This window comes from Fusarium flagelliforme, assembly GCF_020744385.1.
Source record: "Fusarium flagelliforme strain FIESC 12 MPI-CAGE-AA-0113 chromosome Unknown B0J16scaffold_6, whole genome shotgun sequence".
NCBI lineage: Eukaryota > Fungi > Ascomycota > Sordariomycetes > Hypocreales > Nectriaceae > Fusarium > Fusarium flagelliforme.
In genome coordinates this window covers 2037302-2061474 of record NW_025763508.1, presented here as the reverse complement: position 1 = coordinate 2061474, position 24173 = coordinate 2037302, and the positions used below count along the sequence as shown (strand labels likewise).

The 24173-nt window shown below is 48.3% G+C and overlaps 5 protein-coding genes and 1 non-coding gene across 6 annotated transcripts; 3 read left to right on the top strand and 3 right to left on the bottom strand.

Moving 5' to 3' along the window:
* The first annotated feature begins 3868 nt into the window (after nt 1–3868).
* On the top strand, nt 3869–5689 carry B0J16DRAFT_174784 (uncharacterized protein). The gene is made up of 4 exons (XM_046122479.1): nt 3869–4280; nt 4335–4526; nt 4579–4658; nt 4710–5689. The coding sequence occupies exons 1-4, from the start codon at nt 4206–4208 to the stop codon at nt 5611–5613; spliced, it is 1251 nt and encodes a 416-aa protein (XP_045980242.1). The 5' UTR covers nt 3869–4205; the 3' UTR covers nt 5614–5689.
* A 1357-nt stretch (nt 5690–7046) lies between these two features.
* On the top strand, nt 7047–9532 carry B0J16DRAFT_272077 (P-loop containing nucleoside triphosphate hydrolase protein; the record flags this gene model as incomplete). The annotated part of the gene is made up of 3 exons (XM_046123596.1): nt 7047–7130; nt 7181–9040; nt 9095–9532. 3 exons carry the CDS (start codon nt 7047–7049, stop codon nt 9530–9532), a joined length of 2382 nt encoding a protein of 793 aa, XP_045980241.1.
* Nucleotides 9533–9975: 443 nt separating this feature from the next.
* Nucleotides 9976–11704, top strand: B0J16DRAFT_174758 (uncharacterized protein). Its single transcript, XM_046122478.1, has 4 exons — nt 9976–10439; nt 10494–10514; nt 10579–10809; nt 10866–11704. The coding sequence occupies exons 1-4, from the start codon at nt 10418–10420 to the stop codon at nt 11618–11620; spliced, it is 1029 nt and encodes a 342-aa protein (XP_045980240.1). The 5' UTR covers nt 9976–10417; the 3' UTR covers nt 11621–11704.
* A 120-nt stretch (nt 11705–11824) lies between these two features.
* B0J16DRAFT_417310 (uncharacterized protein) lies at nt 11825–13240 on the bottom strand. Its single transcript, XM_046133665.1, has 3 exons — nt 12972–13240; nt 12880–12913; nt 11825–12830 (listed from the first exon to the last, which is right to left on the bottom strand). The coding sequence occupies exons 1-3, from the start codon at nt 13216–13218 to the stop codon at nt 11840–11842; spliced, it is 1272 nt and encodes a 423-aa protein (XP_045980239.1). The 5' UTR covers nt 13219–13240; the 3' UTR covers nt 11825–11839.
* A 2075-nt stretch (nt 13241–15315) lies between these two features.
* On the bottom strand, nt 15316–15397 carry B0J16DRAFT_t240. Its single transcript has one exon. It is a non-coding gene; the product is annotated as a tRNA-His (tRNA).
* An 800-nt stretch (nt 15398–16197) lies between these two features.
* On the bottom strand, nt 16198–19681 carry B0J16DRAFT_271653 (uncharacterized protein; the record flags this gene model as incomplete). The annotated part of the gene is made up of 2 exons (XM_046123585.1): nt 16198–18184; nt 19329–19681. The coding sequence occupies 2 exons, from the start codon at nt 19679–19681 to the stop codon at nt 16198–16200; spliced, it is 2340 nt and encodes a 779-aa protein (XP_045980238.1).
* Nucleotides 19682–24173: the final 4492 nt, after the last annotated feature.

The window sequence follows — 24173 nt, the reverse complement described above, 5'->3', positions numbered from 1 at the left end:
TACTACCAGGTAAGTTAGTGCGGCCTAGCCATCATTCCAGGAAACAAGGGACGTCTTCAGCACGTCATGGTTCCTCATCAATTTAATGCGACGCCAATAGTTCACTGAGGAGACCTCCGAAAGGTGCCTCCTTTTCAATGCCACAGACGTAGGTAATTAAATCGAGTAGATTATGTAGACCCATACATAGTCTGTGTGTGCCTCAAGATACGTGCAATTATCTCCGGATGAGAGGGTCTCGATTTCCTCTTCGGGGTTCTACTCAGACTCATGATGAGCCAAAATCGGACGTGAGACGACCGCTGAGGTTCGGCACGAGCCTTAGGCCCGTGTTGGTGAAGTGCTGGTGCTGGTGCTGGTGTTGGTGTTGGTTCGCGGGCAGTGACCTAACAATCCCGTCCCTAGGTAAGGTATCCCATCCTATGATCCCATAGCGTGAACCCCACCAGCTTGTGTGTTTAGTCGAACTCCCGTCCTTTATTCAACGTTCGATGTGCCACCAAGGATGAGTTAAATTGCCGCGCCGACAGCTGTCAAAATCGGATATTTGACTCACAATGCTGCTACAACCATTGTCTGGATACCTATGTACTGCGTATGAGCTACCATGTAAACCCTGACAGAATGCTACTGTACTGTATGTTCAATTCCTCGGCCTTCAACCCGTCGTCATGATTTACAGACGCTAGATACATTACTGGTGAAGCTTGAGGAGAATTCGTGGCGGGGGAAGTTCGATGTAACAGAACCCCTGGTCTCTTTGCGACACCTGGCACAGAAATCCCTGGTCTCATATCAGATACTTAGTTTTGGGGTACTGTAGGAGTGTTGAGAATGCTGCAAAGCAACCCAAGTTGGCTGTATTGTCTTTCTCTCTCCAAAAGTTATGTAAATTGCATAAACTACGCTCGGTAGCAAGCCTTCCGAGTTATGAAAGCCCCACCCCAAAGTGTCTGTGATCGACATGTAGACTGCTAAGGTAGAGAGACTAGAGGCAGGTACTGCCCGCAGTGCCCTGCCCGTAATACAGGTTGTGGCCGGAGGGCAGGTACGGTAGGTAGGTACGGGATAGACATCATTGCTGGAGGACCCACCTTGCTGCAGTCATGCCGCCCCAGTAAGCTGGTCCCCATCCCGTCTCTTATGTCTATCATCCAAAGAAGAAATGGCAGCTCAAGGGCTTTACACATACGACATGCATTGACTGGTACGATGCTTTAACTTATTTGATCGTATAACTGGAGAGACTTATCCTGACAAGACCTAGGTTCAGGGCCCAGCATCAACAGCACCTCCATCATCATCATCAACAACAACCACCTCCACTGGAGTCTAGGGGCCCATCGGGCTGAATCAGACCCCAGCCGCGGCGCTGTCCAAAGCCAAGCCAACGCCAACGCCCTGAGCCCCCAGTCTCTCTCAGTCTCACTCTCTCAACAGTGGTGGAGATGCAGACACAGGTTTAGGTGAGCCTGTCCTGTGAGGTGCCTAGGAGCGAGCCAGGAGCCAGGAGACTTGGCCTGGCCCACTTTGGATCTCCAAAGGCAATTCATCCATCCATCCACGGAACCCACGATGCCAGGCCAGTTGACCAGGGTGCCCACATTTTCTCTCAGACAATACCTCATCTGGCACTTAAGATGTAACAATAAAAATAGCTGTTACAGATTGAACAGCCCTCGGCTCTTACCGGAGATACCGCGATTTGCTATCGCTATCTAGGATAGTCTGGAGTTTTGATGTTGGTTACCTCTCAAGTCAAGTCAAGCCCATCCCAGCCCAAGCTGGGTTATCCAGGTCTTTGGACGCCGCCCATGGAGATGCGGTGGTTGTGGCTGTCCCCTCTTTCTCCGCTAACCTAACGTCTCCCAAGCCGCTGGCTCTACCAAACCACCGACCATCTGGACATTGCATCCAGTATCGTCTGTTTTTTCTATGAACCCTGATCCTGATGGGTTCTTGAGAGAAACAAGCCTGCTAGCGTTGGGCCACTTCATGCGGCTAGTCAGTCAATTAATGGCTGTCTTGTATCAACAGTCAGCCTTCTGTTTGTGTATGTATGTACATTTGGAGGGATCTGCCATCCAAATCCATCATCCCTTGCTTTGGCGCACCAGAATTCGACGCCATCAATTGGATTAGCCCCCCGAGAGTGAGTGATTAGAGTCGTCGGCTTATGTGCCCCCTGTCTCCGTCGCGGCTGGCTCAACGTCCTGGAATATGCAGAGTGCCCTCTAGTGTGTACCAGAATTTATTTCTCTCCCTCCAAAAATTCTTTCTAACCTCGACTGGGCTAATCTGGATAATTCCCTAGGAAGATCATCCAATCGTTGTATTAGAGCGGCCTTGGAATATGGGTCCGCAATTATACCTACCGACGGCAAGTCTCTCTACGTTAGTAGGTGATGATGAATGTTATGGCAGCACAGCACAGCAAAATTATGAAGCCATGCGATGGAGAGGCTTTAGCTTGCCTGGCAATTGCCTAAGTAAGGTACCTTTTGTATTTTCTATCTACGCTAGCCATGTATCGCGGTCCATACTACACTAACTTGGATCATAATTCTCCTGCGCTTGGTCAATGCCTTTCCAGAGTCTACAATAGATAGCCTCCTGTCGAGTCCTGACGCACTACGTTAATCGCAGCTCTCTCTACCCACTTCACACAGGCTGCGCAGCTCGCTAGCTACTGCATGCCGCCATCAACATAACCCCAAGGTGGTCTAGCTGGGGAGATGGAGACGTTGTATTCGGTATACCACCCGAGCTCGACTCGTCTCAGTCTGTTGTTAGTGGCAGCCCTCTTCTCCATCTTGCCTTTGCCTTGCCCTGCTTTGCCAGTCCGTCGTCCCCTGACCTGACAGACTGACCCTTGATGCGACTCTTCATCTCCCTCCTCATAGCCTCCCTCCGTTTCTCTTGCTCTTCACCTGCCGTGCCGTCACGTTCTTTCACCCTCCACCGAGTCCCCATTCCCCATCCCATTCCCCATCCTATCTCTTGCTCAGTCCCTCTTCCGGTATTCGTACCCCCCCATCACTCGTTGCCGGACGAGACCCACTGAAGCCCGCTGTTGCAGGGCAGGGATCCCTTGACTCCTCTGATCTCCTGCGTGGTTCATTGTTAGCCCCGGCGTATGGATATGGATGTAGGTATACGGATACCATACCATGCTCGCCGTACACCTATGAACTAAGTCAGATTTGCGACGGCCCATCTTTCCAACTTGAGGTGGCTGCTGTCTTCATTCTGGTATTTAGCATCTGCATGGCCCTAGGTACTGCACTGATACGGTACTCGATTCTGCACTACTTTACCTTGCCATCAAACACTTTTGCCCTGAACCCCACTGCCCTCACCTAGCGGGACCAGACCAACCCAGAACCTGGTTGCTGTTCATTGATATCTGTCGTCGAACCCCCAGTATTGTCTTGTATGGAGCTTTGTTGTACCTGACTCGAAGCAACTCAACTAGACGCTGGGTAGCCTGTTCTAACGACTCAATCCTCGGTGCCAACTTGATAAACTGAGTTACGTTACGTTAGTCATATTGGTGCTTCGGAGCAATTCAGTTATAGCCCCGATATTCCCTTGTCCTTCCTTCTGGATCTTTTCCATTTCTCTCAAAAACAAACCGTCAGTAGCGGCTTTCCTACTTTCAGGTGTACAACTCTCCCCGGCCCAGCCAAATTTCTTCTTTCCGATCCACTAGCCAATCGTGGGTACTGTCTGCATTAACACGAGACGTTTAAGCACTCAGCTCCCACACTACTTGAGCCCTCAGCTTCACTCATCTTTTATATCCCACCTTCAACCACTCCTTCTTCAACATTGTCAACATTATATATATATCCATCACCATACGGCTCCAAGTCTTCTATCCTATAGACTCCTCTTGATTGTCAGATCCGAGTTTGTTCACGCCATCTTATGATCGCTGCTTTATCTACGATTTGATCCCACCGCCGCCTATTATACCCTTAATTACAAGCAAAGCCTAATCATCTACCCATCGATCTTTCCCAGCACCAATAGACCGCCTCTACTGTCTTGGGCCTGCAACTGTCAACAAGCGAGCATCTGGAAACACTATGCTGTAGCCAGTCATCGATATATCTAACTGTTATTTACTATTTACTACTTAAATCTTGCACCATCTTGCACGCATCGCCTCCAAGGCACATCGATATTTCGCAACCACAATCATGGAACTTATGGAATTGGTCGAGAACGAGCCGACTGCCCGTCCCTTTCAGTGCGACTGGCAGTCATGCACAAAGGTTGGTTGTCCAGGAGCTCGCAATGCCTACACTTCTCACTAACCTCTGACGCAGAGCTTTAATCGAAAGTCTGATTTGCAAAGACATTATCGTATACATACTAATGAGAGGCCTTATGCTTGCTCCATTCCAGGATGTGGGAAGAGCTTTATCCAACGAAGCGCCTTGACCGTTCATATTCGCACACATACTGGGGAGAAGCCCCATCAATGCCAGCACATTGGTTGTGGCAAGCGATTCTCTGATGTGAGTGTAGAAAGCCCCCAGCAGCCATCACGGAATCAACTAACAAACAAAGTCATCGAGTCTTGCTCGACATCGACGTATACACACTGGAAAACGTCCCTATAAATGTGCTCATGATGGCTGCTCCAAGAGGTAAGTTACATCAAGCCCATCAAGTAAATCACTTGCTAACACGGAACTCAGTTTTTGCAGAAAAACCACCATGGTCAAGCATCAACGGAGGTCACACCAGCAAGGGATGAACCCCAACGATATCGACGATTGCTCCTCGGACTCTGACGATGACGAGTCTCCTTCTACTCCTCAGCACTCGTCCATGACTTGGTCACCTCACGATATGGTTGCTATGGGCCAACCTGTTCCAAACGGCTCACTCCATCGTGCATCTTCTTACGCCGACTTCGAGTCCCAGGTCCATGGTCGCCATATTCCACCCCATTATGGTCACCGACACGGAGTTCCCGCCCACGAGTACCATGGCCCTCCTGTCCCCGACCAGCAGCACGCTCACGTTCAGCTTGTTCACCGAACCTCGGCCATGCCACGCCAGGCATACTACGTAACTGAGCAAGGGAACCCTGGTGTTGCTACAATGACAAGTTCTTTGCCGGCCCATTACCACATATCACAGCAAGTCGAGCGACCTGCCATGGAGATGTATTCGACTTCTGGAGTTCCGACATCGATCCAGAGCAGCCCCAGCACCTTTTCTGCTACTTCAGTTCCGAGCCCGATGGTTCAGGACGGCTTTTATGCACACCAACCTGCAGCCCAGCCCTCATACTCAGCAGCAGAAAGCCAACCGGGTATGGTTCAGTATCATCAACCCATTCAACATCATATGGCACACCCTCAGCAGCCAGTTGTATCGCAATCACAGCATATGCCTGCTACGACCGAACACTATCCCCCACCATCAGCACACCCACAGCAAGAACAGTGGTCCCATTACGACCCTCCGATCGAGGTCACAACCATTGGACAACTACCCGCATACGGGAGTGCAGTATACGATATATATGCGCCAAAGCTGGAGTTCGAAGATCCTTCACTGCAACTCCCCAGCAGCAGATTGGCGAGCATGTGATCAACCTGATCTCTAATGCCGCTCTATATTTTACGAATATTATCTTAGCACACGACAAGATATTAACTCGTTTCTTCACGATAGTCACTTGTAACATTACGATCATACCACGGCTGGACCACGCAACGATCTCCATTTCATGAACTTCGTTTTACTCTTGAAGAGGATATACCCATCGGGACGTTATTGGAAGGAAGCACGATGCAGCATTAATATAAACCATCAATCTTTCTCTGCGCTTATGAAAGATGTCACGCACGATTTGAAACGCAGCCACTGCGCGTTTTCTGTTGGATCTAGTGCAATTCGAGTTCAGAAAGAGTTTATTCATTTTTCTTTTTGCAAACTGTTTCTACCACAGCATATGCGACTTGGGATCACTGGCGTTGCAACGGCTCATCCCTGTCATTCGAGATCTGGCTTAGATCTTCCAATGCAGCCCCATTGTCTTTGAGCATTTCCCCTAATACAGTCATTTGTTTTATTGTATTTCAGCATTGAATAGCACCAATACCCTCTATGTAAGGTTTCCATGTCAAGATTGGGTCAGGCAGGATGTTTTGCCAGGAGTAGGAAGTGGACGGATTGCAGGAAGGGCGCCTGCAAGGACGACGCAATGAGGAGGGCTTGTCAAAGTATACGGATTATCCCAGCATTAAACACCTAAAGATTTGGGAATAGAGGTTTATATTCATACTTAATAAACACATAGCATCCAAATAATAGAAGCTCTCTTTCAATGTTCTCTTCAACTTTCAGATTGACTACGCACTATGCCTATACCAGAGAAGTCTGCATAACCTATAAATACACTTTCAGAGAGGAGATCCCAGTGCAAAAGGTCTTGTGAAATGAAAGGAAACCCGTCAATAATAGGGACTGATCGCAACTTCGAGGTGCCGTAGTCGGGAGACGGAAGATCTGGCGGCCGAGTACGGATGACTCAGCAATTTCCCAAATGGGAAAGGCCATCATCTGTGATGTGATGCCGAATTGCGGACCAGAGTGGCAAGCAGTCCGAACTCCCCCCCCATCGATTACATACCGATGATGCCTGCGCGCGATTCACTATGAGTGCATCCCGGTAGACAATCATTTCGTCTCTTTGAGTAGACTTACCGTACAACGTTCTTGGTCCACGACAAACGGCCCCGTTCCTGAGAAACTTTAGACGTGGCGGGAGGCGTAGACCAAGCCACCTACTTGCACGTCATTGAAACCCTTTATCATCATCTTTTCTTCCATCATCAGCTTAGGTATCATCACTACGAAGGCACTTCTGGTGCAATCTCACTTCCAGCATGGCTTTTAACGCCATGATGCTGCCGGTAAGTTACTTCGGAGATCAGGAATCTAGCTGAACAGCGCTGACGAGGCTTCAGAATATGGCAGCAACAACTACGGAGTTATGGCCTTCGCTTGCGAATACTGTCATGGCTCCTTGGAAACACACGACTTCACTTCCGGCTCGTCGATCGGTTCCTTCGAAGGACAACAAAGCGGCTGAATCTCAACAAGTGAGTAGTAGCTCGGTGGTGTTGGGGCACCATACTGACTTGACTCGCAGGCACCCGAACTTCGAATTCCCGACTTTCTACAAAAAGTTGACTTTTCATCTCTCTCTCGTTCACGATTTGCTTCCATGACACCGATGACTGCGCAGACTACCATCTCCAGCATGGGCCGTGTTGGCCTTCAGGCGGCCAACCCCGTCTTGCGACATCCCTACTTTCAACCCCGCGCATCATCCCCGTCGTCCTTCATGCGATCATTTTCGTCATCTTCTGGTATTCTGTCATCTTCTCGTGGTATCTCAACGCTCGGCCCATTTTCTGTCCAGCGCAGAGCATTCGGCAGCTCCAATGGTATTTCCCGTAATCAGCTCGCGACGTTGGAGGAATCCGCCAACCGAAACCCTGGTAATGCGAACGCGCAGAATGCTTTTTACCAGCTTCTTCTCCGAGCCAACATGCCTGCTATTCTTGTGGAACGATATCAATCTGGACGCTTCGCTACCAATCCTGCAACCAACGACGCCTATCAGCGAGCCCTCACCATGCTTGGTGCTAGTGTCAATCAAGCTGCGAACGCGCCTGGAGCTTTGAATGGAAACTTTGGACGTACCCAGTGGCCTACTTATGAACAAGGTATTGCCAACGCTGCCGTGGCTGGTTCTGCAAATGCTGGCAACCCTATGGGCCATAAGGGAGAACCCATCCATGTCGTTGTTCAAGAATCAACTCGGTCTATTATCTTCCGCTGGGTCAAATTCCTGGCCATATTCGTCGTCACTACATATCTATGCTTTGCTCTCGTTACTATTGCTATCGAAGCTTTCAGCACTTTCCGCCAGAGAGGTCCCAACAGTAAGCAGGACTCTGAGGTCAAGGCCGAGAAGCAAAACACGAAGTTTAACGACGTTCATGGTTGCGACGAAGCCAAGGAAGAACTCCAGGAAGTCGTCGAGTTTCTGAAGAATCCTGAGAAGTTCAGCGATCTCGGTGCTAAGCTTCCCAAGGGTGTCCTCTTGGTTGGTCCTCCTGGTACCGGTAAAACACTTCTTGCTCGAGCCGTTGCCGGCGAAGCTGGCGTTCCTTTCTTCTATATGTCCGGTAGTGAGTTCGACGAGATCTTTGTTGGTGTCGGCGCCAAGCGAGTACGCGAGCTCTTCACTGCCGCCAAGAACAAGTCCCCTGCCATTATCTTTATCGATGAACTCGACGCCATAGGAGGCAAGCGCAACCCCAGGGATCAGGCACATGCGAAACAGACATTGAACCAGCTGCTCACTGAATTGGACGGATTTGATCAGGAAAGCAAGATCATCATTATCGGAGCCACCAACTTGCCTAAGATGTTGGATAAGGCCCTCACTCGCCCCGGACGCTTCGATCGACACGTCAACGTTGACCTGCCTGATGTTAGAGGCCGAATTGCTATTCTCAAACACCACGCCAAGAAGATCAAGATTTCTCCTGATGTCGACCTCGAGGCTATCGCTACCCGATGCCCTGGTCACTCAGGTGCCGAACTGGAGAACATGCTCAATGTCGCTGCTCTTCGAGCCAGTCGAGCCAAAGCCAGCTTTGTTTCGAAGCAGGACATGGAATGGGCTTACGACCGAGTTACTATGGGTTCTGAGCGCAAGTCAATGGTTATTACCGAAAAAGAGAAGGAAATGACGGCTTACCATGAGGCTGGTCACGCGCTTGTCCAGCTTTTCGACAAGGAGAGCTCAAACACGCTGTACAAGGTTACAATTCTGCCCAAGGGTCCCTCGCTGGGCCACACTGCTCAACTTCCCCAGATGGACAAGTATTCCTACACGGCTGCTGAGTATATGTCGAATATTCGTGTGGCGCTCGGAGGCAAGATGGCCGAGGAGCTGCGATACGGCGGTGATAAAGTGACCTCGGGTGTTTCATCGGTGAGTATTATTATATCTTACTAGGCTTTTTGAACTATATGCTAACTTCTTTAGGACCTTGAGAAGGCGACTGACCTAGGATTCATGATGGTCACCCTTTTCGGCATGTCCAGCGTGTTAGGACCTGTTGAATATGGCCGAAGATACGAGAATCTCAGTTCTGAAACCAAGGCAGCAATCGAAGGCGAAGTCCAAAAAACGATAAGAAAGTCATATGAGGATGTGCGAACGCTGTTGACCGACAAGCGAAGAGAACTGGACTTGCTCGCCAAGGCTCTCGTGCAGTATGAGACCTTGGACAAGTCTGAAGTGGAGAAGGTAATTCGAGGCGAGAGTCTCCCCGGACGCATCATCGTACCCAAGGGACCTATGAAGTTGCCTATGCCTCAACAATCTCCTACGCCACCTGGTCTCGGTGGCGTTCCCCAGCCTCATCCCCCGGAGAGCCCTGCGCCACCAGCTGCAGCAGACACATCTAGAACTGAGGGTTGAGGTTGAAGGGCTTCAAAAGCCAGTGTCACGCCAGGGCCAAAGACGAGGGGAGGAGGAGGCCCGGCGTGGAGTATGCCGCGTACGTGGTATGTGGTGCATGGGAAAAGCGGGTGAAGACCCAAATCGAACGCATATTTCTACAATGAGCATTGCGTGGAATTGGATGAGTTGCCCGTGCGAGACATGAAAGAGAGGAGGATTTGAGCGAGGACGACTGGCCTGTGCCTAGGCTTAGCGATTTATGTCCATATGGGCTTCTATATTGTTACAGCGACAGCGGCGTTATACAGGAAGTCAGGTTGAGCAAAAGGGCCCAAGAGGAGCCACCCATGTCAACCAGGATAGGATGATGTGGTGCAGCGAATCTCTGGCGTAAGCCTACACCAAGCGTGTATATGGATCATCCCTCTCAATCAGTCTCGATTGTAATAAGCTATTTTGTATGTGTACATTACCTATTATATTATGAGTTGTTGTGAAGCTGTTTTGTTGTGACTTGAATACCTAGTGGTATAAGTAACATTAGTCAGCTTATTTATTAATGCAGCTTGAGCAAAGTGATAGTGTCCGGTAACGGAAGGATGCCCCTTGAGTGGGAAAGTGTCGAAAAGGTTGCAACGAAAGAGGAGGAAGGCGTGGGGGAGGGGAACTGCATCTGCATCTGCAACTGCAACTTGTCGAATCCCCCAACTTTGAATGACGAATGCGGGTCCAGTTTATCATAGACCCCCCAACCTGCATCCGAGCTATAAAGAGGCCATTGACGTCAAACAATGAGCCATTGGCTTTGTGGATAGCTTCTAAACTCATCATCGTTCATCTGAGAAACATCACAGCTGGTCTATATACTCTTTGAACGCCTGACGCTCCTATACTGCGCTCATCATGACAAAGGTTCTCCTCACTGGTAAGTTTGTATACATGACGCACATCTGATTAGATATCTAACACGTTATCTCAGGTGGTTCAGGCTTCATTGCCGGTATGTATAGATGCTATAGACGGCTCTTATATAATATGACAGGCACAGTCTAACAACGTTCCAGCTCATACCCTCGAACAGCTTCTCGAGAAGAACTACACACTTGTCACAACCGTCCGCTCCGAGGATAAGGCTCAGAAAATCCGCAATGCATTCCCTGACGAGGTCAAGGATGGCAAGCTAGAGATTATCATCGTACCAGATATCGCAAAACCTGACGCTTTTGACGAAGTGGCCAAGACTCCTGGTCTCGAGGCTGTGGTCCACGTTGCAAGCCCATTCCACTTCAATATTAGTAAGTCCCAAAGGATCATAATGCAGTTGGCAATGAATAACAGAGAACTTGCGTAGCCGATCCTAAAAAGGACCTCATAGACCCGGCTGTCATCGGCACAACAGGCATCCTCAAGGCCCTTCACGCCTCGGCACCCAACGTCAAGCGAGTTGTTATCACCTCATCCTTCGCCGCCGTCCTTGACGAGGCCAAGTTCACAGACGGATCCCACGTCTTTTCGGAAAAGACATGGAACCCCGTCACCATCGACGACATCAACCGCTCAGACGCAACTGCTTACCGTGCTTCAAAGACCCTCGCCGAACGTGCAGCATGGGACTTTGTCGCTGAGAAGAAGCCCTCTTTCGATCTTGTTACAGTCTGTCCACCTTTGGTTCTGGGCCCTGTGTCAAAGCACCTCGCTACTTTGGAGAGCATCAACACATCCAACGAGCGTGTCGTGAAGATGTTGCGCGGTGGGTGGAAGGATGAGATTCCTCCTTGTACACCTGTTCCTCTCTGGATTGACGTGCGAGATGCTGCACGAGCACACGTTCGAGGTCTGGAGGAGTCCAGCGCCGGAGGAAAGCGACTCTTTGCCACAGCAGGATTGTTCTCACACCGCCAGTTTGTCGATATTGTTGCTGAGAAGTTCCCCGAGTTTAAGGATAAACTTCCTGGACCTGGAGTTAAGGGTGGAGAGCTCCCTCCTAAGGACCAGATGTTTGGTTATAATAAGGAGGAGACGGACAAGATTATCAAGATCGACTGGATTAGTGTTGAGAAGAGTATGACGGATCTTGTTGAGTCACTCAAGGAGATTGGTATCTAAGGGATCAATGATAAGAAATAGTATTACAAACATTAAACTTATTCTACAGTTAAAGAAAAGAAAGTGTAATGTGCTAAGGCTGGGATTAAAACATGTTTTTGTATCGTGTAATTCATTGTAACCCTCCTTGATGCGTAATCATACATATACATGCGACGTGTACATGAATTGGTAGCCTTTTGACCTTTTTTAATATCCTTTTTGGGATGCACCATGGTCTTATGTCTCTCCACGCGATGCAGTGCCCTTTCGAGACGGACTTGTAGGAGTAGAAGGTCTGATAGGAGGCGTCGATGGAAGAGCTCTTGTTGGTGGTGGTCCCGGACTAGCAAGCATTTGGAAAGAAGCATCACGCGAGCGCGGAGGTCGAGGAGGAGAAGTATTTCCGTTAGACCCAAATGGTGTCATGAGAGCAGAAGCCGGAGGAGTGATGATGCCATCGCTGAAACTTGGTGAGGGATCATTATTCATCTTGCCACCATCTGGTGCCGTCATGACTATCATAGGAACCTGATTCGCGCTGTAGATTCTAGGCGTCCTTTCATGTCTCGGCGAGAGTTTCCTCCCCGTAGGTGAAAAGAGAGGAGAAGTAGGAAAGCCATCGGTGGGAAGATATCTGCGTTCACGAAGTCGCGCAGGCGGTGTAAGCGGAACACTCTCAGCATCAACGTGAGAAGCAGAAAGAGTTGGAGAGACGAGAGGAGTTGGCGAATCTGCTGCTAGAGGAGGCGATGTTGGATGCTTGATTAGTCTTCGGATGTCCTTCTTGCGGGAACGTCTCCTTCGGAAGACGCAGAATATTAGAGCGAGGATGAGAAGGAGGCCGACGACGGAGATTATGGCGATGGTTACTTTGACGCCCGTAGATAATCCTTTGTTACTGTGGCTTTGGTCGCTGTTTGATGGGTCAGGGGTGGCGTGAGTTGCAGGTTCGCTGCTTGTAGAGGAATCTGTTGGTTGTATGGAGCTTTGTATAGATAGAGAAGTTGATGTGTCTGTGTCTGTGGCTGATGTTTTCGTCAATCTTGTTATTGTTATCTCGGCTGTAATTGTCGACGTCGTTGTTGAAGTAATTCGAGAGAGCACATGTCCGGTTCTGTCTACAGAGTTGGATTCTTGACAGTCTTTGTTGTTTCCGTGGATGGGCTCGGAGTCGCAGATGTGATATGGTTGAGGAGGACCTGGGTCTATTACAGAGTGATATCCGATACTGCCAGCATCTTAGAATTTAGTCTTTCCAGGGTAGAGAGTTTCCTTACTCTTGACAAGCATTAATAAGCCAGTTGACATTTGCTATTAGTCGTTAGCATTCACAGGTAGTCATCTTGAGTATATCTGATATATCACTTACGATCTCTTCCACGCTCACCAAGATTATCCACGCCACAAGCCTGAGCATCACAGCAGTACAAAGCCCGGAAAGGCTGCTCTTTCTCCATGTATTCACTGTCTTGAAGAGCCTCGCACACCTTCTCAAATGTCTCATCCTCTGGCACAAGCTCCTTGAGGAATCTCTCCCTACACAAGGCAATACACTGTGGCGGATCTTGCACGTCCGGCGCAACGAAGCCCCAGAAGTGCCCAGTGCAGCCCGTCATTTCAGAAGAGGATTAGAGTGAGATGAAGGGGTTGTTTTCGTCAGGCATTGCTTGAGATGAGAGAAAATGGAAGGTTTCAGCTGGAGGATCAAAAGGCAACTCGAAACGAAGAAAGAAGCGAAAGCGAACGGGAACGGGAATGAGATAAGATAATAACGGGAGTGAGAGGACGAAAAGGAGCGAAGAGGGGAGGTATGGTCACTATAACGGGGTATAATAGTTTGCCATTCACTTAGTACCTATGTCATTCAGTCTTGCACTTTGTCTTCTACTAGGACTTGTTCAGTGAGCATATCTCTGGAAGCACAAACCCGTGATGGTCCAGGACCGGCAGCATGGACAAGATCAGGCTGGGCGTGTGTCCGTCAGCCTCCAAAGGTCAAGTTTGTTCACAAGTTACACGACTTATGCTGTGCTGCAGTCACCCGCGTCCGACGAGAATAGCCTCGTATGCCACCTCCAGAGTCCCTCTCCCTTCTAGTGGGATTCCAAGCGATGCGAAGACCCGAGAGGCTTGCATGAATGGGCGGAGCGGAGAATTATCCTAGAGAAGCTCATCTTTCGAGGCCTTCTTGTTTGTTTTCTTCAACGGAAACTACAGTTTAGGTGTGGCTGCCACGATATAAGGTCTAGTCTATAAGCCAAGTAACTAAATACAGGCAAGCTGAGCCGGGAGACAAAAACAGAGACAGAGACATGTTCAGCTGTGTTGCATGCAGTACAATACAGTAACTCACAGCAACGAACGGTCACTGTTTGGCAGACCAAGCGAGTAATTTGGCCAGGGTCTCGCATTCTGGTAACCAATTATATCCATTGTTTCGCGAATACTTCTGCTACATGCCTATCTATATATGTATATATGTATGGGATGGTTCTAGATGTCGGCAATACTTGTCATTCAGAATCAGCGACATGCAGAGTTTATGCAGACATTCCGTTTCTGTATTTATCCTATCCTTCACTTCAACTGTTTGCGAAAGACTAGACTTCCGTGACTCTTCTCTGCGTTTGCTGTGGTTACACAGAAGCACCTTGCCATGCTTTGCCCCGCTAGCCATTGCATTGCATACATTACCGTTCAAACTACTCTCCATCACAGTTCCTGAATTAAATATTAAATACGCGCGTCATGCGCTGTAGATTTCCTGTAAGTGTTTGTCAGTCATATCATAAGACGGTATCTTGCAGCCTCCCATCTCTAGTTTTCACACTTACACAGCTCAATTGGCTCAATCAGAGACATAAGTCCAACTTGCATAACGAATTGTTCCAAAATATGCACCTCGATTTTGCGGTGAAGACAAGACATGATCAGTTATTCACTAGACAGGCTCTAAGCTGAGCTGAGGCTCGGCACAACGCATTGTCTTCTCTTCTCTCTACCTGTGCAACAAAACCTCTGCAATCAAGGGCACGAACGCCATCGACATCCCACCGCAGAAACGACGAGGGCACGTGGGAAAGGTATGTCGAGTCTGAGCCTGAGCCTGATACAGACTCTCTAAATAGAACATGTCTGCCTACTTTGAGGTGATTGACAGAGTACACGATTGGCCGAGGATGGACTGCTTGCACCACCTCGTATTGAGATTGCCTCTCCTGAAGAGCTGATAGAAACCCCTGTATACGCCAGCGAACCATTGATCTTGGTTTATAAAGAGCAGGCATGAGAACTCCAGGTCAACCATTCCCACGGGCCTCGTCGACATCACGAGTCGAGCCTATGTCCCCGGCTGTATCATGTTCCGTATATGCCATCATTTCCTCGTTCAGGTCATCACATCACATTACACAAGTTGAGATTACTCCGAGCCCATATCCTATGGTCTCTCCCGTTTCCTCCTTGGTGACTGCAGCTTCCCCGGGAGACCGGATTACACACTCGAGTATATTTCCGCAACAGGAGTCATCTCCTTGAAGACGTGTGACATAGTGGTCAAAGGACCGATAGCTATACAAGTATTGTGTTGGCAGTTTGGTCCTTGGTGGTGTTGGTTGGATAGACAACCCCCTCCAAAAAGATGGATTTCAAGTCTTATCTGCAACTAAGATAAATGAATGATACTCGCAAAAAATAACAAAAGATTAATGATTTGCCGTCAGCAAGACTCGAACTTGCGTTTTCAGTGCTTCGAAGAGCCACAAACTGATGTACTGACCCCTATACGATGACGGCTTATCGGGTTTTTGATGGAGACATGACTCCAAATTTTAGCCTATATACTCTAATTAGCAGAGCCCCACTAAATAAACCACTATCGAACATCAGTCTCAACACAACAACCAAGTTCAGCTCTCCGAAAGACGGCAGCCAATGGTGCCTTTCGTATGTATCTACCCTTTAACAGATCTCATCAGTCTGTCCCATCGTGTCACTATTACATGTTTATAAATTTCACGGCTCGCAAGTCGCCAAGGAATACAAGTGCAGTTGCTTCCAGAGCATTAGGATTAACTAATGAGAAAGAAAAACGCTGTCTAGCTGCTGAGAAAACACTAAATTACAGACTGCCTATACCGGGTATAATCAGATACCATTCCCGATCCGAAACTCCGTCCCCTTTCCGCGAGGTCCAGTCTTTACTAGATCGGTCCATTCCATCCTAAGCCTTTACTCTCAACCCAAGCATGGCCAAGAAGGACAAAGGAACAGACAGCAGAGAAAAAAAGCAAAGAAGATGAGAACCATTCTAGTGTATGTGGAAGTGGCCCTTTTCCTGTCTAACACAAAAGTGCCGTGTCGCTGAAATATCGTCTGCCAAAACGGCCTTCCTTCCTGCGCCTATAATGCAGGAACTCTGTACCTCGCAATTAGGCTCAGTAAACTGCGCAATCATATAGCAAACGGTGGTTCTATGAAGCATATTGTCGTGAGGGTTCAACGCAAGACTTTGTCCCTTGGATGTTTCGATCAAACGACGTTCGTCAAGTCAGTCACACTATACGGCAGGATCCATTGAATACGATGTGTTGACGTTAGAAGAATGATGGCTTCGTCAGAACGCGGTACTCGACGTAGTCCTCGCCATCGATGTTGATGATGGTTCCTTGAGATACCAGCTTCCCAACAAAAGGACCATTGGCCTTGCGCTCGTATTTAATCCCGCCATGCATCTTTGCGTCGTCGTTGCTTGCCCTCGAGTATCGCATACTCTCCTGGCTAGCCCATACCTTGTTGAGGCGCTGCATTTCAAGGCTTTCGTGAAACTGTGGACGACCGTTGGAGGCTAGACTGGGAATCTGAGCAGCGGCTTGGGCGGCTGCTTGGGCGGCGGCTGCTGCTGCTCGCTCACGGTTGATGGCCTGGGTGTGAGCACGCTCCTGGGCTTGTTCCACTCGCGCGATCTCGCGCTCAGCCAGAGCTGATGTTCGTTCTAGAGCATTGGTGCTCTGCTGTGTCCTGCCCGTGATCGGACGAGTCGGTTGGGGCTGTTGAATAGCATCAATCTCGATAGGTGCCTGACGAGTTGAACGGCCTTCAGCTCTAGCTGCTTCTACACGACGACTTTGGCGGGGGTGTTGGCGGGTTTCATCACCGGACCAGCTTAGTTTTGGTGGTTGTTCTGCTTCCTCGCCAAACTCTCCAGGAAGACGAGGTAGAGCGGGTGCAATTGACAAAGGGGCGGGAGTTTTGTAGTTGGTGCCTGCAGCTCTAGACTGTGCCTCGGATACCGCCTTGATCTCGTTTGTTGTTCGTTCCTCGGCTGTTTCTCCGCGATCGAGCTGCCATTGGCGCACGCGACAATACTCTTTTATCTCATTTCTCGCAAGATGCTCCAGATGCTCCTCGAAGTCCACTTCTTCGTATGAGATCCACAGAGCACCAGCCCCTGGAGGAAAGTTGCTGTCAACAAATCGTCCGTCGGGTGTTTCTCGTACTAGTTTCACTCGGAACATATCGTTTTGGCCCAAAATACCATATACCGCGTGGCGATCTTTGACAGGGTTCTCTGCAGACTTTTTCCATGTACCAAGAAGAATTCGTGTCGGTCTAGTGCCGGGGAGCGGGTCAATAACGTTTCGTACAGGCTGTGGTCCGCCAGGTGCTGGTTGGATGGGAGTATGTTCAACTACAGGACCATTTGATGGAACAGTATTGGCAGGAGCGAAACCTCCGCTGGTCCTCCGTCGCTTCGCGTCGCGATTCGTCTGCAAATGCTTAGGAAGTTCGACGCCATAAGCAATTTGGGGTGGGTTTGAGTTGTTGTCGGTGACCGGATTCGATTTGACACGACGAATGGCTTCCTTGACTGCATCCAGCTCTGCAGCCGTCCGCTGGGCCTCGGTCTGTTCAATACCTATACTGCTGGTGCGAAGTTTGACATACTCTTTAACTTGCAGGTGGTCCAAACCGACAAGGTGTGGGGAAAACACAATCCTCTCAAACGTCACCCAGCTTCCACCAGGTCCCGGAGGCAGTGGATATTCTTCTGACATAACATCTCCAGATCTCGTGAAACCCTGTATACGAGTACGGAGACGTTCGCGAACGTCTATGAAGCCAATAACAGCATGTTTGAGCTCTTCAGTGGGAGCGTCCGAATCTCTCCAGTAGCCCACGGTAACACCTTTGACGTTTCCTGTGCTTGAACGAGCCGGTTTCGTCTTTGTGGTAGGTGCAGAACCCTGGCGGTCGTCCGCAATAATTTTTCTTTCACTCAAATCGTGGAAAATCGAGGTTCGCTTCCGCTTGGGGTAGTGTGAAGTAACAGGCTCATCGTCAGCATCAACCATCGTCTCATCTTCGGCATCAGATGCAGGCCGAAGAGGTGACGACTTTCGTGTACCATTGGTACGTGCTCCTACTATGATTTCGTCCTCAAGTTCATTGAAGTCGACACCAGACGGCGAGTGTACGGTGCTTGCTGGATCACTAAGCTCGCTTTCAACCTCAGCATCGCCAATCGAGGCCTTACGGCCATTGATGGGTCTGCAAAGACACGTTAGTTGTGATCTTTTTGAGCTAGCAATGTAACTAAGCAACAGAGTAAACGGAAGCATGCATTAAAGGGAATGGCAGTTGCTAGGTTCAAGTAAGGAGTAAAACATCCAGCCAGTTGATCAGTGTGAAGTGAAAGCCGAGAAAGAAGGACATAACCCAAACAAGTCGTGTAATCGAGAGTCGTTCTGGTGAAGGCCTGACGTGGCTGCAGGGGATAGATAATCGCCAATACAAGTGTGGTAAAGATGACGAATCTGCAGGACAGGGACTAGGATGCGGCACTAAACGGGAAATGGGAAGGGAAGTTGGGGTACCTAAGAACTCTTGTAGATGCCATTGTGTGGCAGCCTGGGCAGTGGTGTATTGAGTGAAGTTGTCATCAAAGTTCTTTCTTCAGGTTTAGGAGAGATAAAAGAAACCATCCGAGAGTAGATGCTCAGGTTAGGTTTTGGGCTGTATGAAACAAAGCATATGAAGAGAGTAGAGAAATCAAGAAAATTATCCAGAAAGGAGATCAAAGCATTGTCAAGAAAAGAAGGTGGAGTTGGGATGAAAGAGGAAGGAAGGCATAGTGATCGCGACTGCCTATTGTCATTGAATGAATAGAGAGGGAGACAATCGTAGTGCAGTTGCAGTAACACTGACAACTGCGATTCAGCCCTTTCAACCAATAGAGTGCAACATTTTGACTTGACATGTCTTCCATGCGCAGATTAACATCAAGTCGATTGTTCCTCAATTTGCAGGCGCTGATTGAGAGTCTCGGTCTCGCTGAAGGAATCATGATGAGATCCATCCAATACGGACACAGTCAGGCCAGATGCAGTCAACAACAACACAACACAACATGACATACGGATACAACCCTTGGTATTGACAAATTGGGCAATGCCAGCTAACTTTAGGCCGTAACCCTTGCCAGAGCCACGCCACTCATTCGTTTACTCGCACAATCACTTGACTGGCCGAGAACGCGAGTACATCATGGCGAAGTAACTGAAAACAACAATATCATGGTGGTGAAATAAAACAAGAGTATTGAGTAGGGAAATCAGAAAATGAATAGTTAATAAAAAATGACTTTACTTGCCTTGGAGACGGGCTTTTAGCAGTGGCGGCAGCGACAGCAGGAGTACTTGCAGCAGCAACTATTGGCGATTTCGACTTGCCATTAACAGTACTTGTCGGTGGAACAGACGGTGAAGGTGCGCGGTCCTTGGCAACTGAAGCTAAAATCGATCCTGACGGCAATGGTGATCGCGACATAGTTGGCGTTGCAGCTTTGGGCTCAGAAGTCGAGGGAGGAGCTGGAGGAGCATTTGCGATCGCGCTACCAGGAGCTGGACTCTTACTCTTGACAGCTATAGCGCGGGTAGAAGGAGAGTCCGGTGTAGGGACATGAGTTGGAGATGCAGTTCTCGAAGCGGCGGCTTTGGGAACAGCTGTCGATGAGAGCGCAGGCGATATGGGCCCAGGTGGCGCAACCGGCCTGGGCTTGTCGTTGTCGACGTTGTCCATGACGCGACTTGAAGAATACCTGATCTACCGATGCTGGAACGCGAAATAAGTCTTGTCAAGCTAGTCAACTTTGGTAGTGTTGAAGGGGAAAATAGGTAGAGATAGACTCTGGAGTTTGGGGTTGTAAAATAAAAGGCAAAAAAAATATGTATGGCGCGTTGCCGATTAGGTAGGTAGTCAAGGTAAGAAGGATAAGTAGGTAGGGGAAAAGTAAAAGGAAGGAGCTGCGCGTAGGTAGGTTTGTCGGTCGCAAGTTGCCAGTTGATGAAATATAATCCAGTCGCCTTTAGTAAAGTGGTTAGTGCTACTGTGCAGCACTGCACTGCAACTAGTCAAGTCGAGTCGAGTCGAGGACTAATAATTAAGTATGGCCACCTTTTAGTTAACTTAGTCCCGATGGTTAAGGCAATAAGGTAATAAATAGGCAAAGTCCCCGTCAGGTCAGGTCAGGCCAGGTCAGGTCAGGTAATAAGTTCAAGAGTGGATGGCCGGCCGGTGCAAAAGCAGGAATGGAGAGTCAAGACCGACACCCTGGTTGGTTGGTTGGTTGAATATCTGGTTTCTGGAATCTTAAGCCGGGGGGGAGAAGGGCTAAAAACAATAAGCGCAGTTCAAATCAACTTGGCAGATAAACAGAACATACATAGGGTTGATAGAAAGAAGAGGGGATAAATAGAGAGTTAAACACGTAACTGTAGTGGTTGCGTGGTTATCTATCGGGGTTGATTTCAAATGCCTCAACCAAGTAAAGTGTAAGTTGAAGATTTTAATCCTAAATAAATTGGGAAAGTTTAAAGTAAATGATGGATAGGTAGGTAGTCTGAAGAGGGCAATAGAAAAGGAAAGGGATAAGGTCAGTTAATTCGGAGGAGAATAGAATGGGATGGGGCCTGTCCTGTGCCTGTGGGGCATGTGTAGGCTAAGGCGAGAGTCAACTACGTAGTAATTGCAATTGCCAGGGAAGAGTGAAGACACAACAAGAGATTGGATTATGTGCTGTACAAGTCAGAAGAGGAAATCGTTTTAGAGGGATGTCCTAAATTAGATATAAGAGTTAGAGTGAGAAATGCAATGAGGAACAGTCCTCCTGATATACCTACATATATCGGTGTTAATTGACACCAGCATTGACAGAGATTTGACCAGGCAGTGTTTTGGTGTTTTAGTCACCAAGGGAGGTCAATCAATCACTGAGAGATTGGCTTATTTGACCCCCTCTTTCAATCGCTGCTGTGAATCGTCTTCAACATAAACTCCCATTCTCCTCCATTGGGCGTTGTATTTGCAGTATCAACCTGGCCGATCCCAATTGGTTCATGCCACTCTCCAGCCTTGATTCAACATCACGCTTAATTGCCCAATACTGGCAATGATAGCAATTACATCAAAACAAGGCGATACTTCATCATTGCGCTTAGCGGATAGAGATGCAACTGTATGGTTGGGAAAGAGTGTGTGACAAACAGTAAAGGCCAAATGTGCTTAGCCATAAGATATGGACGCACAATCAGTCGCCCTCGTCAACTGCAACTCCTCCCAATCCCGCACTCTTTCAATGATATGTCTATGCCTTTCCTGACAACTATTCTCCTCAACTCTCCTTTCCTGCTGCTGTCAATGTTAGTAATGTTCAGTCATGAAACATCCGGATCATAGGTGGATTCTTTTAACCAGCTCATGCAATACTACACTCACTCCTTTCCACTTAGAAACACCCCTATAGGTTCATTGTCCCTCATAATGGGAAACCTCAGATAAGGTGTTGTCGAGGTCCGGACTCGATGCAACTCGATGTGCCGATACAACTCTAAACAGCAAATCCTTGCCCTCCTGTCAAACTCTGCTCTGTCGCGTCCCCTCACAGCTCAAATGAGTCTTTGCCTTTTCTCTCTCACTCTAGACTTCCCCTCACACTTGATCGAATTTATGTATGTATGCAGTTAGTTGTCAACTCGACACCGCCTACACAACTCAATCACAAGTGATCAACAAAGGTGAGAAAGGCGGGACAAGGCTTTGTTAGACTTGGTAAATGCCAAGGATACGAGATTCCAAATTAAGCAGTGATACAATACCTCGTTCTCCTACCACTCAATACTCCTAACTTGATTCACCATCTTGTGACTGATCGCCTCAGCCATTCTGCAGTGCAGCACATCGCAACACCGCCTCTTAGCAGCAGCGCCAAGAACGGATTGGGCTTTGATAGCGACCATGATGCCACTGTGGACGGATTGAATCAATAGTCACAAGCCTCGATTTGGGTAATCAATTGATGCTTGGTATAAAGGCATCGACCTTTCTCCTCACTCGATCTTCCGATTCCTACCACAGAAATTACTCTTAGTTCGGCATTGATTAAACTGAAACCTTGAGTTGTGGCTACACTTAAAAGTCAAAGCATTGAATCAACAACTCTGAAGCCGCTCTGTTACAATGCCGGAAAAGTATACACGCCAGTACGGATACAATAGAATACATTACATATGATTATGATGACATATTCCTTCCTTTCTAACCAATCAGATAGCATTGTTTGGTCGCAGGTAACTGCAGTAACCAATCAAAGCTGTTTATGTTTCTGAGGGAAAACTGCAATCTCGCTCGCAACTTCATGGTTCAATTACCATCCGCGCTTATACGCACGCCCTATCTAGAGGATACACGCCCTTGATTCTAATTGCTCCCCTTCTTCGTCAACAACTGAAGTTCTTTCAGGCTCAATTTCTTGCTGAAGCCTTCAACTCACATACCTCCGATTATTCGTTCCTTATGTCTAGCTTAAAGGCTTGACACAAACCCTTCTCTCATGGAGGACTATCCCTGAACTCCTAACCTCAATGACCGTGCTGCTGTCAACTTCAATGACAACTCAGAGAATGAAGACAGCCAACATCCGTGTTAACCTCATTTCACCGCGAAACTGCCGAGTGAAACTAAAAAAAGGTATCGACCGTGAAAACCCATACATCAACAGCACAGCTCGGTTCAGTGCTGCACCGCACTGCACATACATAATAGTCAGGGCTAAACCGGATAAATAAATCCATGCCGCTACAACGCCCGCTCTTGTCTTTAACTCACGAGATTATGCCAGGTCGACCGACGGAGTAACTTCTCGTCAGCGTCTCTCTATCAGGAGGTCGCCGAAACAGTCATTCAATCGAGATATTGTCTATTCACAAGTGCTTACGGAAGAAATTGAATAACATGAGGCCCTTGTCAGACTGGCTCTTTACCAATGGCGTAAGAGCACATAGCCTGTATACCATCCTCTCTTCGAGGACATACTCGCATTAATCAGGTCTCAATCAGAATTAACCCAATCATTCACAGCAACACTCCTGAAAAGACTCACCAAATCCAAGGTTACTACATGACTCGGTAGTCATCAGATTCAGTCGTCAAAATTTCCTTGTCCAGCCTGGGACATTAAACCTGACGCCAACCAACTTTGGGTCTCCACGATCGACCCATTTCTTTTTTTCCTTTCGCCCACCCAAGTCAAGTCCCGACAGTTCAATAATCCCTGTCCAAATTATAATTAAAGAAATTTTCTGGGCAACTTTCTTTCCTTCTCCTGCTTTGAGAGCAGCCGACGTAACCCGCTGTGACGTTGGTGTATCTCGTTGGCTCCTTGACGCGGTACTAATGTATTTGTAGTTGCTGTGCCTCTTCTAGTTATGCAAGTCTCAACCTGTGAAGTCGTATTGTCGCGAGTGGTTTAGTCTTGATAACTCATAGTTACGCCAATTACTGGCTTGCGTTGCTGTTTATTATTATGCCTGTCTGGGTTTCGGTGTGCTCGTACGGTGTGTTGTGAGATGTTCCCCTCCGATAAATCATAACTGAGTTCCCTGGAGTTGTGAGCCAATCCTCAAACGTGTCTCGGAATAATCGTCTGCGATTCGCCTACTATCAGAACAAACACGCATTCCTTTCGGTCTCTGGCACAATTCCACACGGTCTTTGCCCATTGAAGTAGTTCTAACCCGAAGCTTTGAAGTTGATCCGGCTGAGATGTGTTGTTTGTGGAACAGCTCCCGGGTAGCACCAAGTTGCGACTGGTCGAACTCGAAACATGTGAATCATTCAATGCTCACAGGTGACAGTTACCTCATTGGCGCAGGAAGTACTATGGAGGACTAGTCTCAGACTGTATGTTCAGGATGTGCGTTCTGTGATAATAGCTTATGGTGATGGACTACTGCTCAGCAGGAACTCATCATATGGCAAAGAACAACTCGAGGTTGGACCTCGACAACTTTCGAACAAGTACAGGACGGATTCTTCATAATGCTTACAAACGGACTGACTTTTTGGTCCCTATACAAAACCCAACTATATCTTGCTAGTTGCTCAGTTTGCCAACGCAGCAGAAGTTGTAAGCCAACCAGATCATTCCGACTATCACTCCAACCAACATCAAACACAACACACGTCAGCTCGACTACATCATCCAACACGGTAAACAAAAGCGTAATGTACTTAG